General features: G+C 37.0%; 1 protein-coding gene across 6 annotated transcripts in view; it reads left to right on the forward strand.

The window, feature by feature from the left end:
• Positions 1-19,781, forward strand: part of LOC141458656 (uncharacterized) — a 567,253-nt gene that overhangs the window by 467,464 nt on the left and 80,008 nt on the right. For 4 of the 6 annotated variants that reach the window (XM_074136929.1, XM_074136930.1, XM_074136928.1 and 1 more), the window contains one exon: positions 1,583-1,678. The exons of 1 other annotated variant lie outside the window; for it this stretch is intronic. In XM_074136929.1, coding sequence (XP_073993030.1) covers positions 1,669-1,678 — 10 coding nt within the window. In that variant the 5' untranslated portion in view covers positions 1,583-1,668. Of the gene's footprint in view, positions 1-1,582; positions 1,679-15,698; positions 16,395-19,781 lie in introns of those variants that run through there. One more of the 6 variants, XM_074136933.1, reaches the window with a different exon arrangement.

The raw sequence follows: 19,781 nt of genomic DNA on the forward strand, positions 1-19,781 counted from the left end.
TTCAACTTCTGGGAGACTCCAGTGACTGCCTCTTTACCTGGAGGGTCTGCGTTGCCGCTCCCTCCAGAAGAAGTTCCCTGTAGTCCCACCAAATCCGTCTTAGGGCCTTTCACTCTTTCCCCTTTTGGTTTTATCCCAGCCTGTGTTCCTTCCTCAGTAACCTGAGGAACACCACTGGCTGTCGTTTTACAATCTAGTTTTTTATTGTAATTACTCATCTTGTTCCCACGAGAAGTGGGGGATAGACGGTCACCTGTGACAGACCCCCACTGCCACAGGAAGGCTACAATACAATGGGGTTTCGCCCGGTGCCCCAAGGTGATCGTTACCGCACATATATTTTACTACCCTGTACGCATTCAGCCTCGACACGAGTCCCCATCTCGGCTTGGGTAGGGATTCAAGAGGCAGGAAAGGGAGAGATAGGATCAAAGGATAAAGGGATAGACGCAAGGATTGGCAGTAGGGGTACAAGAAAGGATTAAAGGATGGGGAAATAGAAGGAGGGAAGCCGATGGGGGAGACACACCGACCCGTCAGAGCCCCGTTAGCCGCAACAAATGCCGCGTTACCAGTCCACACTACGAGGAAGAGGGGTTGACTTGCCGCCTGACCTCCGGAATCGCATAAAGCTTTCAACCGGAGTCACAACGACCTTGTGGACCAAACGTGCGATACTTCTTGACTTCTTGGACGACGCTCCCAAATTGCCCATTGAACTCGAACGTTTAATATACAGTACTATTCTCAAACCTATGTGGACTTACGGACTAGAACTGTGGGGTTCAGCCAAACCTACAAACATACGGACTTTTCAGACACTTCAGTCAAAACTACTCCGACAGATAGCTGACGCTCCTTTCTACGGTGACTAACCTCACCCTTCACAACGACCTCAACATTCCCTTCATAGACCAACTCGCCAAGACTAAATACCAAAAATTCCACACTACTCTTTCGACCAGCTCTAATCCTCTTGTACAGTCTCTCACCTCCTCTGACAACCCTAACAATCCGACTCGCCGACTGAATCGCCAGTGGCCCCGCGACTTCCTTATTGTCTGAAGAACTAAACGCCATTATTCTCCTATCTAGGCGCCACGGTAGCCGAGCGGTTAGAGGCGAGACCTGCGAAGCTAATATGTATTGTGGTACTGGGTTCGATTCCCGGTCTTTAGGCCTTGGATTTTATTTAATGGTTAATAAAAGAAATTTACAGTAAAGTATGTTTGGTAGTCGTCTCCGTCCACGACCCCTAATTGGTAGTTGGACGTTAAGCCCCGCCTGAAAAAATAGGCGATTACTTTACTTTACTTACTTACTTTATTCTCCTATCTCTACTCTCTCCTACTCACATTCTCCTCCCTCATATAGAGAGTGCTACCGCTGGGTAGCTTCTCTCCTCTTTCTCTTCCCGCACCAGTTCATCTCATTCACCTCCTATTTACTTATTGTATATATTTATACAGATGGTAAATTACAAGATAAATATTAATAATAATAATAATAAAAATCTATTATTATTTTGATTTATAAATAAGTTCAGGTATTTTTAATTAAATCAATTATTAATTGTTTACAGCTTGCGGAGGCGATAGATATCAAAGAAGCCCCGCCTAGCGTGATGATTGTGAGCAATCAATTGACCTAATCCCAGCCTCCATCATTATGGCAAACAGTGAGTAAAACCTTCCAGTTTTAACTAATCAATCAGTCACTTTATCTTGTGTTTTTTTTGGGGGGAGGGAAATAAATATAAATTTATATAATAAATAATGGTTTGATGGGAAATAAGTATGAATAATTATTACAATGTTTGTACTTTACTTTTGTGGGAGAAAAACATTTTGTTCCTTACAGAATACTTAGCCTAAACCTACTTCTAGTGTTAGGACGAGGGAGCCATAATATTTTATGGCATTTGCCTGGTATAGTTGGTGACAACATCCGACAGAAACGTTCGGAGATGGTTCATGGCCATTCTTTCGCTCTTCAGAACATAGACGGGCATCAGTGCGTCAATGGATAATGCTAATAAACCATCTCACACATCCATTCATAAATGTGCACCTCCAAAATTAGGGATGAACTGATTTTTCTATTCACTTTAATGTTCTATTTCATTTTACGAGTATTTTTTTAAGAAAAACTTTTTTCTTTTTTTTTAAAAAATCTTTTATTGGGATTTACTACTGCAACGATTGTTGCAACAAGCAGATATGGTGCTTGATAAAAAAAATAAAAGAGAATCATGAGTGGAGAAGGCACCCAGTGGTGCCATTCCAGTAACGTGCTTTGCTCTCACGTTAAGAGAACATCACGAGGCCATCTTCTCTTCAATCTCCTTAGAGGATTACCTGGTAATGTGGAGGAAGATAGGTGCTCTATGAGAGGGTTAGGATAAGCTGCCGTAGAGTGGAATGAAATTTGAGAAAACGAGTGTTAGCAAGATCTAAAATGAAAGGGATTTTGAGGTAATTATGGATTATGGTGAGGTTAGATACATAGAACGGAGTGTTAAGAAGTTTTCCGAAGTATTTTTGACTGTAATGCCTGGAGCCGTAGTGAGTTGGAACGCTTAGTTGTTACCCATACTTCGTTGCCGTATGACCAAATTGGTCGCAGTAACAGTAGATATAAGAGTCTTTTGTTATGTAGGTTAAGTTTCGAACGTTTGTCAAGTAGCCTGGCGAGAAGTTTTGTAGCGTTGGTTAGTTTCTTGTCTTTTCAGTCTAGTATGGGGGGATTCCATGTCAACCGTTTGCTTCTAGGTACAGACCAAGGAAGCGTACTTTGTCCACAGTTGGTACAGGAGTTTGGTTCAAGAAGATGGGAGGTAGGATTTTCCGTCTGAGAGTAAATACTATAAATTTTGATTTCGTAACGTTAGTTTTGATTCTCCATTTGAAAAGCCAGTCCTGTAAGTGGTTGATGTGTGTTTGTAGAGCTCGAGTAGTGATAATAGGATCGGAATGAGGAGATAAGATAGCAGTATCGTCAGCAAAGGTAGAAAGAATGGTATTTGGGAGTTGAGGTATGTCTGCCATAAGGAGTAAAGAAGAGGACCTAGAACACTGCCCTGAGAAACACCTACTCGAGCTAGATGGATATTAGAGTCTGCTGCTCCACAGTTCACTCTGAAATATCGATCTTTTCGGTAGGATTTGAGGATAAGGTAGTAAGTATGAGGAAGAATCTCTCTCAGCTTAAACTTAAACTGAAATATGTACTTCATACGTTTCCAAAACATTTTTGATGAAATTAACAGCTATTGGGTCATTAATCTCGCAGATTAGTTGCGCCCAATGGTGTTGCAAACCTATTGCGCCCGATGGAGGGTTTTAAATAATCATCGAAAGTTTGGGCCCTATTCATGTGGAGTAGCCGCCATATTTAACTTGAGACAGGCCGTGGTTGTAACCCAAGTTTATGAATTACTGGTACAGTCAAACTAAAAAACTTCCTTATTTCCCACAATAATTGTTTTTTACTTTTTCTTTTTACACAATAAGAAAAAAAAAACAAGTACATAGGTACAGTAAACCTATATAAGGCGAATGTATTTCAATTACAGTTAAACAGGTGCGTTAATAGCGTTGCGGGGCGAAGGGTATAATAAAAGAATAGCGCCAAGGGGAAGTATGTTAACTGATATAAACGATACGATTTACCATTTAAAGACATTCGCATCAATTAAAGCTCATTTGTTGTTTGTAAGCGAATAGCGTTCATCTCAGATTCACTTCATAAAAAATAGAATAAAAGAAGTTGCTGGCAATGTTGCCAGGTTGCGCTGTTATCTCAAGGTCGCCGTAAGGAAACCTGACAAAAAAAGGTTTATTTTATTGACTTTTATTTTTTTCTTATTAATGGGCGTTTCATTCATTGAAAGAGTAATTTGCAAGTTATTTTTATGATCTAATTAAACAAAAAAAGAAATCTCCTGCTTCTTATCTTCTTTCTTTAAATGTTCATTAAAAAATGACACCACACTAATTTTATTGAATTCAGACGTTTCAGCTGTTGGCCAGACTGTTAAACAATTTTGACGTTTCGTTATTTTATTTACAAAACGTCTTTTGATGGTTTTTGTCATAATTTAAATTATAATTTATAATGGCTATCCTCGAGACTGAACAAATTGTTTCTCAAATAATACGAGGGTCCGTGCAAAGTCAGAGAGATAGCACTACTGGCGCGTATCGAGGTTATGTTTAGTTAGTAGCATCTCTTGGAAGAACACACACCAAGTTTCAGCCAGATCGGTCTATTTCTTTGTGTTTGGCATTCGTTTGAATTAAGGAAGTCGAGTGATTTTCAAAAAATGGACGAAAAAGAATTTCGTGTGTTGATTAAACACTACATTAAGAAAGGCAAAACGCCTGAGGAGACTAAAGAGAAGCTTGATAAACATTATGGTGACTCTGCACCTTCGATTAGAACAGTTTATAAGTGGTTTCAAAATTTTCGGAGTGGCCATATGGGCACAAGTGACGCTGAACGTTCTGGACGCCCTGTTGAGGTTACTACTCCAGAAATCATTGATAAAATCCGTGATATGGTGATGGATGACAGAAGAGTGAAGGTGCATGAGATTGCTAGTGCTGTGGGCATCTCGAATGAACGGGTACATAATATTTTGCATCAACATTTGGAGATGACAAAGCTATCCGCAAGATGGGTGCCGCGATTGCTCACGCTTGACCAAAAACGAAATCGTGTGAAGTGTTGCAAGGACGGTTTGCAGCTGTTCCAGAAGAATCCGCAGGACTTTAAGCGTCGTTTCGTCACTGTGGATGAAACATGGATACATCACTACACTCCTGAGACCAAAGAACAATCTAAACAATGGGTTACCAACGGGGAATCTGCGCCAAAAAGGCGAAGACCGTTCCTTCGGCCGGAAAGATTATGGCGACTGTCTTTTGGGATTCGCAAGGAATAATCCTCATCGACTATTTGGAAAAGGGTAAAACTATTACAGGTGCATATTATTCATCGTTATTGGACCGTTTGAAAACCGAGCTGCAAGAAAAACGCCCACGATTGGCCCATAAAAAAGTCCTTTTCCATCACGACAACGCACCAGCTCACACCTCAGCAGTTGTGGTCGCAAAATTAATGGAAATAGGGTTCCAACTCGTTTTACATCCCCCCTATTCTCCAGACTTGGCTCCCTCGGACTACTATTTGTTGCCCAATATGAAGAAATGGCTGGCGGGAAAAAGATTTTATTCAAACGAGGAGGTGATTGCAGAAACGAATGGCTATTTTTCAGACTTGGACAAATCCTATTATTCGGAAGGGATCAACAAACTAGAGCAGCGTTGGACGAAGTGTATAAGCCTAAAAGGAGACTATGTTGAAAAATAAAAAAGGTTTACTCCCAAAAATTAAGTAGTTTTTATTTTTGCACGGACTTTTCAAACGACCCTCGTATCTTATCAGTCCTTAAAAAAATTATGAACCAGTCTTTAAGCAATACTCTGCGTCCAAGACGTAATTTCAGTGCTTAAAAGTAGAAGTCACTGCTGGAATTTGGAATATCAATTATTATTATTTTTTTGTAGTTTCACACGAAGCAAACTTGAAAAAAAAAAATGGAAAAGGAGACGCGATTATTATGCCAAGCACTTACCGCAGTTACTAGCTCCAAAATTTAATAATTAAAGACTTGAATCTAGAAGTTGGAGCATGCTTTCGAAACTTGAATAGAATGTCGCCAATGGATTTCGAAACCTTTTTGCTTAAGATTGGTGTTAATTATCTCGGAGAAATTTAGAAGATAGATTCCTTCATCAAATAGATTATGCTGTATTTTATTTGATTATTATTATTTCAAAATATTTTAAGGCGCGTCAATATCTAAGGTTATTGTCGCCTAGAGCTTTTCCCAGTGCACTGTCGGCCTCCGGACAGTGTTCTATCGTTACATCACCGGACAGTGAGCTGTGAGGAGCTCCTAGGAAGAGAAAAATCTATGGGCCAGCAGCTGGATTCGAACCCGGGACCTCCGCGTGGGAATCCAATGCGCTAACCGCATAGCTAATCCCTTCCCAATTTGATTATTATTTTAAAAGTAATTAAATTATTTCATTTTGGATGATACGAGTAAATAGTAAATAAATTCACTTTTTCTTTCAATCCTTTGATGAATTTCAAAATGGCCCCAACCGTCTACACCCACCTACGCATCCTTATTGTCTTCAAACAGTTAACTCTTGAAGCAAACACTGTAAGCCCTTTGAAAACTATTTATTACTATTAGAAAACGTGAAAAAAATTATTTTATATAACAACTTCTTAATTTAATAGCTCCCAGCTAGAAAGTTTCTTGTCAAACTTTGGAGCTCAACGGTTGGGGGGGAAGTTGTGCCAAAATGCTTTGGATTTTGGCGATGGATGTGCGTCGTTAGTGAATTAGAACTAAACCAATTGTCAGTCTTATCCAACCAATGAGAGTCTCTGAGATAGGTCTGAGAAAATTAACTTGTATCAAGATAATTAAGCGCTATTATTGTAGTATTACCAAATTCTCTAGCTTAAATATTTAATCCAAGCTTACGAATTAAGAGCAATTTACCATTCAATTTAATTTCTATTATATGTTTCCTTATTTACACCTTTATTTTTATATTTTAATGAACTAGTCAAGGAAATGCCACATTTATAACTTCATGTTTACCTCCGTTTATAGATAAAGGAAGTGTACACAGATGGATTTAAAAGATGAGTTTTGATCGTCGTACAGAGAGTTCATGTTATTAAGTTTTTGTTAAAATAAAATTCTTTTTAATTGGTTCTTACGTTGAAAAAGGCAATTAACTGGTTCTTTCTATTAAAACTGTAGTAGATATTAAGATTTATTAAATGACCCACTTTATGAACATTGATCACTGAGGACAATTTGCCAGAACCTTATTCTCAACAAATACCGTAATCTCTTCAATATGGGGTACGATTTGTGGACACAGATCGCTATATTATTTAAAATTGTAAAATAATTTTTTGGGCTCTGTCGTTGCGTGTCACCCAAAATGAGATCGCTTGTCACCTCTGACACACGTATGTCCGTAGATTCGCCATCTTGGCTCTAAAATATAGTTCAAAATAAAATCGTCGCATCTTTATTTTAAATTTTTCACGTAGTTTTTATACTAATAAAACTCTGTAGACGTAACATATTTTAAAACATTAATTTTTTATCATTTAAGGGGTTAAAAATCTTCGCCATTAGCTCTATAGAAACTATAAATAGAAATACGAGGGTCGTTTGAAAAGTCCGTGCAAAAATAAAAACTACTTAATGTTTTGGGGTAAACCTTTTTTATTTTTCAACATAGTCTCCTTTTAGGCTTATACACTTCGTCCAACGCTGCTCTAGTTTGTTGATCCCTTCCGAATAATAGGATTTGTCCAAGTCTGAAAAATAGCCATTCGTTTCTGCAATCACCTCCTCGTTTGAATAAAATCTTTTTCCTGCCAGCCATTTCTTCATATTGGGGGAAGAAATAGTAGTCCGAGGAAGCCAAGTCTGGAGAATAGGGGGGATGTGAAACGAGTTGGAACCCTATTTCCATTAATTTTGCGACCACAACTGCTGAGGTGTGAGCTGGTGCGTTGTCGTGATGGAAAAGGACTTTTTTGTGGGCCAATCGTGGGCGTTTTTCTTGCAGCTCGGTTTTCAAACGGTCCAATAACGATGAATAATATGCACCTGTAATAGTTTTACCCTTTTCCAGATAGTCGATGAGGATTATTCCTTGCGAATCCCAAAAGACAGTCGCCATAATCTTTCCAGTCGAAGGAACGGTCTTCGCCTTTTTTGGCGCAGATTCCCCCTTGGTAACCCATTGTTTAGATTGTTCTTTGGTCTCAGGAGTGTAGTAATGTATCCATGTTTCATCCACAGTGACGAAACGACGCTTAAAGTCCTGCGGATTCTTCTGGAACAGCTGCAAACCGTCCTTGCAACACTTCACACGATTTCGTTTTTGGTCAAGCGTGAGCAATCGCGGCACCCATCTTGCGGATAGCTTTGTCATGTCCAAATGTTGATGCAAAATATTATGTACCCGTTCATTCGAGATGCCCACAGCACTAGCAATCTCACGCACCTTCACTCTTCTGTCATCCATCACCATGTCATGGATTTTATCAATGATTTCTGGAGTAGTAACCTCAACAGGGCGTCCAGAACGTTCAGCGTCACTTGTGCCCATATGGCCACTCCGAAAATTTTGAAACCACTTATAAACTGTTCTAATCGAAGGTGCAGAGTCACCATAATGTTTATCAAGTTTCTCTTTAGTCTCCTGAGGCGTTTTGCCTTTCATAAAGTAGTGTTTAATCAACACACGAAATTCTTTTTCGTCCATTTTTTGAAAATCACTCGACTTCCTCAATTCAAACGAATGCCAAACACAAAGAAATAGACCGATCTGGCTGAAACTTGGTGTGTGTTCTTCCAAGAGATGCTACTAACTAAACATAACCTCGATACGCGCCAGTAGTGCTATCTCTCTGACTTTGCACGGACTTTTCAAACGACCCTCGTATTCTCTGACCGTAAAATATGAATGATGCTAGCCATCATTGCGCATCATATTTCTGTTCTACTACATAGTTTAGTTGAATTTGATCAAATTGATGGTTAAATCGTCAAGAGATTTTTAACAGAGTCAGCCTGATTGTACAGTTCTAGTTCAAGAAATCATTCTTTAATGAATACCTTTCTTGTGTTCCAATCTCTCAGAATTAACTCCTAATTACCATGCAGTTCGTTGATCCTCAGTTACAGCATAATGACTTGTTGATTCACCAGTTAAGCGTGGAATTTAGTTTAAAAATAACCCCCACAGTGTACGGAATAAAAATCAGGCAATGACGTGTATACACGTCGAACACAGCAGGGCAAAACAACCAAAAGTTTGCAACGTCATAATAGTCACTGCAAGCGACTTTTTCTGCAATCTCTAAGGGCTTGACATTACAGAGCATTCTGTGCTCATTCAAAAACTTGCACCGCTTCACTTATGCATTGCCTAGTTAACTAGGGGACGCAAGAGCTTTTACAAGGTACATAGAAAAGAGCTTTGAATTCTGTGCAAAATGAAATCATGCTCGTACTGAGGTCTGTGAACCTCTATCTAAGGTAAAAACGGCATTGCACCAAGGGTTGAGAGCTTCTATTTGTGTGCGTAATTCCCAATCTCTAATGCGGAGACCAAACATGTACCAACCACTTATCATTTGGCTGACTCCCACCGCAGTTCTATTGGTAAGATAAAGGAAACATCCCCACCAAATAATATTCTTATTGTATTTTACTAAAATTGCGAGCTTTTATACTTAATGGCAATTTTATATTTTTCAAAACGAGTATACACGTCGAACGCATCGTAATAGAGATTTGGTTTGACGAGTATACACGTCAAACGCGCTTAACTGGTAAAGATGAGATACATTTTCTTTTTACAATCAGAATGTTTGGTACTACTCAAAACATTTCGCTCACTTTTATTTGTAAATACTGCTTAGATAGAATTCATTTTCTGTACGTGAATACAGCTTAGTTAAATCCGTTGCACTTTCACCGTTTGCAAAATACTTTGAAATGTACTTTGGGCTGCAACAACCCGATTGGTTCCACCCCCGTGATTTCTTCTCAGATTATCGGAATTTGTTCTTCCATTGCATTTAACTTGGGATAGCTAAATCCGAGGAGTTAGTTTTCTTGGTCGGCCCAAGAAACGTAGTTTTCTTAAAAGCAATACTTTTTTAAGTTAGACGCTTTGGACTTACTTCCCTATTTGGCATTTTTAACAGATACGGGAATAAATATTTAATTAGGTATTCAGTTTACGCCCACACTTGTTCTCTTGTACTTAGCTGTGTTTATCCATTGTCGTTTCAGTCAGCAATAAATTATTGTAATTCCTGTTTTATAAAATTTTAATTTTTTAAGAATATTTGAATTATTTCGCTTAATTACTTTCTTATTTTTTTCCTGCATAATAAATTGCATGCATGCACACACTGAGCAGTTGATTTAAATAAATAAAAATGTGCAGGAGAATGTAATTTTAATAAAGACGAAAAAAAGAATCATTTATTAAAAAGGGAAAATACAGCCTTTCCGTCGGCGCAGTGAACACCAACTAATTTGCAAGTCTAATCGCGCCTCTCCCATATAGGTTAGCTTTTCATGTTGCTTTTCTTACTTCTCGCCATCATATTTTTCCCACCTTATTTTTAATTTTTATTTTTTATTTTTACTACCTCATTATACACCTTTTGTTTGTAATCTGTTTTTACATTTATTATTATGTTTGGAGAATAAAACGTTTTTAACTGGTGGATTATATATCATCTCGTTCCTTAACATTGGCCACACTCTCAGTCGCTTTGTCTGCACGTGGTTTGTGCAACCAATTTCTCATAAAGAATAAAAAATGGCTTAAAATATTAATAAAACTTGATAATTGTACTTGAGCCCAAAATCTGTCAATCAAAAAGTTCTCTAAACTCAAAAACTTTAGAGAAAAATTTTACCTATTCACAAGTTTCTCAAAAAATAGTCCTAAATATTTTCATTTAACTTCAAAACTAAAGTGCTACACATTTTAAAGTTTTTGTTTTTAACAACTCTAACTGCAATTGTACCTTGTTACAAGTCTTCTCAAAATGGTAAAAGCGAAATTTCTTCTAACAGATTATGTTATAGTCTTTTTTTAAAAAAAGCACTCTTAGGACAAAATGAAAGGTTCTGTTAGAGATATGGTTACCCCAGGACTACCTTTCCTAAGGAGAAGGAATTATCAGTTGAGATGCTCGGAGAGTAAAAGGTACTGCTAGCAGATTATTTCCACAGCCTCCACATTGAAAGCAAAAATAGCTGTAGGTAGCCGAGCGCAAAGACTACATCACAGAGCCTTGTCCTCGAATCAGACTACTTATTCCTAAGTTGGAACCTGCAACTCCCTATAGAACTAATTCATAGTCTAACCATGACAGAATTAGTTGCTTGTCTATTTCTTTGTTGCAGTTTTTTTGGTTGCATCTGATGACGTTCAAAGTCTTCATTTACTTATCTGTTTTCCTAAGTTATTTTCTATTTTAATTAATATTATATTTCTATTATTAGTATTATTATTATTTTTTTTTTTTATGATTAAAGGCGCGTCAACATCTAAGGTTATTGGCGCCCGGAGATTTTTTTGCTTCCCTTATTATTATTATTTTTTTTAATGATTTAAGCCGCGTCAACTCTAAGGTTATTGGCGCCCGGAGCTTTTTTCAGTGCATTGCTGGCCTCCGGACAGTGTTCTCTCGTTACAGACAACACTGACCATCACCGGACAGTGAGCTGTAAGAAGATCCTAGGGAGAGAAAATCTAAGGGTCAGAAGATGGATTCGAACCCGGGACCTCTGCGTGGGAATCCAATACGCTAACCTCATAGCTAATCCCTTTCCTTATTTTTTTTTTTTTTGTGGCGCATCGACGACCATGGTCATTAGCGCCCCTAGAGCTGTATTCTTTTCTCGAACTAGGATGGCACATGTCTCTCCACCCGATAAGCGTCCTACCAATATCTCACCAGTGAAGCATGGCGGAGCCCCGGGTAATCCGACCTAGGTCCACACTACCCTTCATAAGTTATCGGTCCAGCCGACAAGAGGGAGTGCGGGTACCCAGTAGTGCCATCCTCTTCTTACCCAACTCATTTGTCTCATCTGTTTTATTCACCACCTAAAGGCTATTTGCATTTATATCCTTAACCAAACTATCCTAGCTATCAGTTTTGAAACTTTGGGGTGTAGTACTCTTATAAATATTCCTACACCCCTTACAATACACTAAGCCTAGCAATATGTACAATATATACACTCACTTATACCTACATTCTTCTTAATTAAAACATTCATGCTTATAAATACATTTACGCTTATAAATACACTCTCGCTGATAAATACACTCACGCTGATAAATACATTCATGACTACTAATACATTCATACATCGTCCATCCACCTTATTATTATTATTATTATTATTATTATTACAGTAAAGTAATGCCTATTTATTCTGGCGGGCTTTACGTCCAACTACCAAATTAGCTGTCGTGGACGGAAGCGACTAGCAAACTCCTTTACTGTATTATTATTATTTTTTTTTTTTTTTATGATTTAAGGCGCATCAACAGCTGAGGTCATTAGCGCCCGGAGCTTTTTCCAGTGCACTGCCGGCCTCCGGACAGTGTTCTCTCGTTACAGACAACACTGTCCATCACCGGACAGTGAGCTGTAAGAAGCTCCTAGGAAGAGAAAATCTAAGGGTCAGCTGCTGGATTCGAACCCGGGACCTCCGCGTGGGAGTCCAGTATGCTAACCTCAAAGCTAATCCCTTCCCTTATTATTATTATTATTATTATTATTATTATGAATAATCTTAGAGGTTCGCTAAATTTATCTAAGGAAGTTTATTGCATTTCGTTTGTATAATTATTTGCGTAAAATCTAATAAAATATCTAAATGGAATAAGCAGCATTAAATTAGTAATTGTAAAAATGGCTAAATATGCTGATATATATACAATTTGATTGTGTTGAATGTATGAATACATTAACTGACTGGTTTGTGTACAAAACATTGACTACGCCGTGTGAGTGAGGAGCAGAGAGGGACACCTGTCCTGTTCTAGTTTGTGATTGTGGTCCATTTCTACATCAAGCATTGCTCTGCCTCTGCCCACTCTTGGTGCCTTATTGTGCTATTTACCTGTCCCAATGATTGTGAGTTAAAAAATTCTTAATTCTTAAATTATTACTTTATTATTACTTTATTATTATTATTATTATTATTATTATTATTATTATTTTTATGGGTGATTACAATCAACTCAAATCACTTTCTGATTGCCATTAAATATTGTTATCATTTTAAATTTAAAATAAAAGATTATTCTTTGGAAAAAATTCTGTTTTAAGGTTTCAAAACGGCTTTCATTTCTGTTTTTGGATCACCAGAATTAGTCCATTCGGCACTTTGATTCTAATTCCTGGCCTTCACCTTCACTTCATACCTGTAGAAAGCCGGGTATCTCACCTATTCGCTCTCAATGCCTCTTGGGCGAGATTCGTCCCAACTTAAGATTAATCCCAGCTGGCATTAGGTGTTTCGATTGATTGGTCTTGCGTACCCATATAACCCGCTCCGACGATCGATATGCACAACACAATCGCTGAGGATCTTAACCAAAATTGCTACGGCCAGGCAGTGTACTAACTTCCGGGCTATGTTTATGCCACTTAAGTATGGACTTGAGATTTTGTTCGCGTATTATGGCTCCCTATTAAGGTCACAACATAAACAACATAAGCTCCGCGCCCACAAAAATGCACAAAACGTGCAAAGATCCAGTAAAGTAAATCGCCTTATTCATTAAGGCGGGGCTTAACGTCCCAATTACCAATTAGGTGAACGCAGGCGGAAGCTCTTAATTTACTATCAACAATTTTTTTTTTTTTTCTAACAAATAAAAATTAGTCATACGCGGGATTCGAACCGGTGATCTCCCTCACACAAAGCCACGCTCTTGACCACTAGACCAACACCCGCCTCCTTATTAGGATATATTAGGAGATATTTATTATGTAAGGCGAATGAAAATGTTAACCTACATTTTACGCACACCCATTAAACCAATTAATAAGATTCAGTAAATTCCACCTTTATTGCAAACAATACGAACAGGTTTAATGTTACAAACCTTTTTTTTTAACCCAATTCCAGCTATCTTAATTAGTTCCTAACTTAACTCAGCCTAACTCTTCCTACAGTTCAGGAGGTAATTTGTTACATCTTTTACTATAAAATATAGATTTACTTTGTTTTTTAATTAATTCTCTCGACTCATTCACTTAATTAATTCCATTCAGATCAACACATCATGGTCTAATGGCTCTAGTAGCATTAGCGTGGTTATTTTATCTGGGTATGCTTGCAGATAGGGTAAATAATTAATTCTTAACACTAAAACAACTCTTAATGATCACAAAAAAACATTTTTTTTTTTTTTTACTGGAAACATCATAAACTTTTCCTTATGTAATTATTAGGAAAATTTTATTACTTTTCTCAACAATTACTAAAAACCTGTAGGTGTATAACCTCCAGAAATCCAGATTTATTTATGTTACAAAGTGGATAGAAAATACAAAAAAAATTAAAAAGAATTAATTATTTTTGGGTATAAAAAAATAAAAAATGTGGCCGTAATTAGCCATAATTAAAATTCGCGCCTTAAATCAGGCATCATCGATCTTTATGTCCTTGGAGTTTGTTTGCACATTTAGTTAGCAAAATGTTGAACAAAATGGTTTTTCCCATTTACTTTTAAATATTTCTTTTAACTAGATGAAAACTTCAAACTGTTTTTATTTTTTCCCCTTTTATCGTAAAAACCATTTAAGAAAGAAAATTTCATCTCTAGAGAGATATTGGAGCTTTTTAGAAATACTAAAATAAGACGTTATTGGGTCTTATTAATTCTTGTATTGCTCCTTTTAGGGATTAGGGCATGTTTTTTGGGGGCCTTAAACTTCAGCTTTTAATCGTTTGATCTTTTTTTTTTTTATATAAATTATTGCGAAACGATGATTTTGAGCTAGAATTCCAGACTTGTGCACACCATTTTGTTCCATACAATCAGAATTTCATGAATGTACAGTTTTTTAGCTATCAAAAATTTGATTTATTGCAAAATTTGATTGATTTTTTATCGGCCTCAAAAATTATACGATTGAATTGGAGTGGTTTTTCTTCAGCCATTGTAATTCAAATATTATTATCTATAACAATAATTGACACAAGTAAAGTAGGTATATGCTGTTGGGGACAATCAACGCACTTCTTAGTATAGTCACTTGCATTCGTAATTCGATACTTTATGTAGGCAGTCTGTAGCCTAGACGTGGATTATCTTTTGAACTAGAGTTAATTGTGCAGCAGTTCGGGATTCATTTTTGTCAATAAAGTAATCGGCTAACCTCTAATTTTGAAACAAAACCTTCTTACCATCATGAAAGTGATTCTACTCGAAAGTTTTATTAAATTTCTCTGCTCTAATTTGATGTACATAAGTACGCTGCAAAGCTCAAAACAACAAGACGACTGCCTTGTTTTCATGGATATTTGTACGTAGGTTTGAACAGCGAATGTGCGATTCTCTACAAGGAAGAAAGCAGTTGGTTTAATTAACAGAAAAAATGCTCAGTATTCGTATTAACCTTCTTTTTTCATGATTTAAGGCGCATCATCTCATTGGCGCTGGGAGCTTTTTTCAATGCACTGCCAGCCTCCGGATAGTATACAAACAACACTCCATCACCGGACAGTGTGCTGTAAGAAGATGCTAAGAAGAGAAAAAATCTAAGGGTCAGCAGCTGGATTTGAACCTGGGATCTTTAGCATGGGAGTCCAATATGCTAAGCGCATAGCTAATCCGTTCCCTGTTTTATTTGTGTTATTGATGACAATTTTATAATTTGCGGATATTTTCTTCCTGTTTATTAATGATGTTTGTTAATGTTAAGTAATGGTCTGAGTAGAAAGTTAATTGTTAAAAACTACAGAAAAGCTGCCTATTACTTTATCGTCTTTTAAGACGTAAATAAAAATAAATAAAAAAAGAGGAGGGGAGAAAACAAACGTTCGTATCCGTTCAGTGCATAATGGAAGGAGCGCTTACGGTACCTAGTCAGAATACAGGGTCAGTGTTCTTTAGTAATGAGTCTGGTCGCTAGGTGGCAACAGTTCACCCACTTCTGTGGCCCCCACTATCCGGTTAGAGTCACACTGCCAGCCCAGTATGTAGCGCACCGTCCAACACGACGCAGCCGTCTGTCCCAATAATAACTACGGGTTATTTTTTTGTTTTAGTGAACCCAAGTTTTGGTTTTTTATTAAGTTTTTAATTGTTTTTTTTTACTTCTAATTTTTAGTCCTTGAATCGGATTTGTGACCGTGTGCTAGTGCCTTGGTGTTGTGCTTTCCCCTCAATAAATATCTCTTTACTCCAGCTTAACTTTTTGGATTACCAAACAACAACATCAGTACAGAAAAAAAAATATGTTCCTGGATTCATGAGGGATACACATCGTCTCCATGAATGGATTAATCCAACTAAGTGACGGGGTGCCTATATTGTGAAAAAAAAGTAAAAACAAAAAATTTTTGAAGTGTTTTTTTGTGATTGTGATTTTTTTAAGTAAAAAGGAAAAGAAAAAAAAATCCATTTTTTATGTGATCAATCCGTGATGTGCTTGGTGTGTTGTTATTGGCTGAGACATCGTCAGCAGTTTCTCTGTCAATTTACTTCTTCGGAGAGTTGGTAAATACATTTTTTTTAAACGTTTGCTTTCATCTTTTTAGCTTCCTTTAATTCGGTTCTCAGCAGCTTTTTTTGGGGGGGGGGAGGAGAGGGAAATTTAAGAAATCAATTTCCGGTTTTAATTTATTGAAGACCGGAAATTCCCGTAGTGATGACGTACATGTTTTTTTTTTTAATGTCACGTTTCTTTAATTAAAATTATCCCACTTTGCGGAACAGTCATTAACGTTATTTTTGCTTCTACAAATTCCCTTTTTAATTTGACGTGTTGTTTCATTAACGTAATATTTTTTTTTTTTTTTTTAATTTAATTGTTAAGAGCATTACGTTCGTAGTGTCAGCCCAATTTAGAAAACAGCTAGTTGGTGGGGGGGATAACATTTTTATGAAAGTGTGTCCAAATGTGTTCTATGTGTTAGTGTGAAGAGTTGTGTAAAAAAATCGCGCTGACGCTGAGAGTGGGTTCACGATTGAGATGAAGATATCTATCTCTCTTTCTCTTAAGGCCCCCCCCCCAAAATCCCTGCACTTGGGGGCCACAGTTTTTTTTTTTTTTTTATTTTTATTTATTTTTTTTTTTAGAGTCCCTACCTCTTCACCAACCTCCATAGCCTCCTACTTTTCACTTCTCGTCATTAAGCAAATGGCCTTGACAACCCATTTAACAGATAGCACCACGGTCGTCACGTCCAGCGGGCAAATAATCTCTTCGTTTCCTCACGCTGACGATCTTCCCCGTCCCCGTCATAGACTCCATATTTCTTGTTAAACTGGTTTTTCATTATTATTATTATTATTTTTGAGAAATAAAATATTCAATACCTCGTTTTAGAAAATTGTATTTTTTTCATTTAATTGAATTAGATTACGCTTATTTTCTTTTAATATTTCGTAATTTATCGATCATATAATCCTATTGCTTATTACGGAGTTTACAATATCAGGAAGTTCTTGGGTTTTGTCCTGTTTAGACATGCATCAATTCCACGCAAATAAACAAAGAAAAAGAAAAGATTAATTCTTTTTTTTTAAACTGTTTTTCTGTTGTTATTTTAATTCTCCTTTTTCTGTATTAATTTGTATTTTATGGTTAGCAAATAACTTTGGCTTTAACTTACCACATGTCTTCATTAATATTCAACTTGTGGTGGAAAACAGTATAAAACTATTAATTTTAATTTAAAAACAAATTATTTACTTTTTCTTCCAATAAATTGTACAAATCTTTCGACATCGTATTAATTTTGTAATCAAAATGTTTAGTATTAATTCTAATCTATCTTCTTTAAAATGAATTTTAAAAATAATTACTGAAGAAAGAATCTTTTAGTCCTTATAATAGATTATGAAACGTAATTGAAGACGTCGGCTAATCGTATTGGATAAACACTATTCAATTACAGTAAAAGCTCTTTATTCGCGGGGTATATGTTCCATAAATATGCCGCGAATACAGAAACCGTGAATACGGAATGGTAATTTATATGGGATTATAGGGGATACGTTCCTAGCTGACAAAATAAAAAAAAAATATATATATATAAAAATCAATTTAATTGAAGTTTTTTGAACATTTTGATTAATTATCTTAAGGCTTAGGCAATGGTTTGAAGAATTTTGTAATTTTCTCTTGCTTGGCAGTTTTTATAAGCTTTTGTTTGCAGTCAAAGTTTGAACTTGCCACTACAACTACCATCAGGTTCTTTAAAATGAGCGTAAAGATACTTTGCCTTCTCCCGGACCATTGGAGCACTCAGGGGCACCCTTTTTTGATTGCGGTCTTCGATCCATAATGGCAACGCCACTTCCATTTTTTTCTATTGCTGGATCACGAACAATTGCTTTCATTCTGTGCGATTACATTCTCAAAAACACCGATCGCGGCGAAGGCGGCTTATGTCAAAGTCCTCGGCGATATCATTTAACAACATACTTTAGGCAAAGTTGTAATAAGATCTATTTTACTTTTTTTATTAGTCCATTTGACGGCACTTACAAAGGATATTGGGTTGGATACCTATTGGAATCCTTTTATTATCATAGTGCACTTCCGCGAATATAGGAATTGGGTCGCATTTTTTTAATCCGCGAATGAAGGAAGCGCGAATAAGGAGCTTTTACTGTATTTCATTTCATTGAAGAACTTATTGAATTAGGTATTTTCCTGGGATTTACATTCCATTATTATTTAAACTTAATCAAATTCATATAATGGACACTGTTTTCAGTCGCCAACTTCGTTGAATGAATTAATTCTGAACTTGGCGTATTTATCCGTAGCCTTCATTCTCTACATTTTCCTTTAACAGTTTCTTGGCAGTCACAGTTTTTCCTCGCTAGTTTTTCTACGGTCCCCATTTATGAACAAGGCCAGCTCAGCTATCTTCCTTCTCACGTCACTAGCTTCTTTTCACCCATCTTTTACAGCCCCTGTACTTCCTTAGTTCGTCCTCCACATTATCTAACCATTTCGTACGCGTTCCTTGCACAGCTTCTTGCGCTTCCCCTCCCCGTTCGGCCATTCGTTTTTTTTTTGTTAATTTTATTTCATGGTCCTTTTTTAGACTTCCATCCTCCTTTACATGTTACCCAACAATTCAGCCGACCTATTTCTGGTCAGCAATGTAGCTCTTTCCTTCTTTATTTATCTTTACCTTTATCAGTTTTTTTCCTTCCAGATTCATAAATTTGCCTGGATTTACCAGGATCTATTACCTTAAATAACTACCGGACGTATCCTTGTCTGTTGCTAAGAACCTTCAGGTTTTGAATTCAGTACCATCCTTCTGAAATAAAGATTCCCTGTGGCAATTTTGGCTTTTATTTCCTTGATTATATTGTTGTCCTCTATAAACTACGGAGTTGTGGCTATTAAATAACGAGACTATTGCTGTAAAACATTTTATTTTAAATTTATACATATTTAGTTATTATCACCTTCAATATACACCCCTCCCCTATCCCTACAACGCTTGCGAATTTACCATTGTTCGAAACAGTGCTGGAAGTCTTTTTCTCTGAGCTCCTGCATGACGCGTGCCGCTTTTGCTTTTACAGCTTCAACGGACTGAAATTGTGTTCCTTTTAATGCAGATTTGATTTTGGGAACAGATAAAAAGTCACATGGGGCCTGGTTAGGCGGATGAGGCCTAAAACTGAGATGTTGTACTTGGATAGAAACGTCTTGACAGACAATGCAGTGTGAGCCGACGCGTTGTCTTGTTCTTCCACAAATCGGGTCGTTTTTTCCTTGCTCTTTCACGGAGTTAAGCAAGCACCTCACGGTAGTAATGTTGATTAATTATAATCGATATTTTCATCCGTTTTGGACGTGGAAGGGCGACCTGGGCGGTCATCATCTCCGACGTCTTCTCGGCCATCTTGGAA

Source organism: Rhodnius prolixus, unplaced genomic scaffold (assembly GCF_049639745.1).
Source record: "Rhodnius prolixus isolate KJV_2025 unplaced genomic scaffold, Rpr scaffold_5, whole genome shotgun sequence".
Taxonomy (NCBI): domain Eukaryota; kingdom Metazoa; phylum Arthropoda; class Insecta; order Hemiptera; family Reduviidae; genus Rhodnius; species Rhodnius prolixus.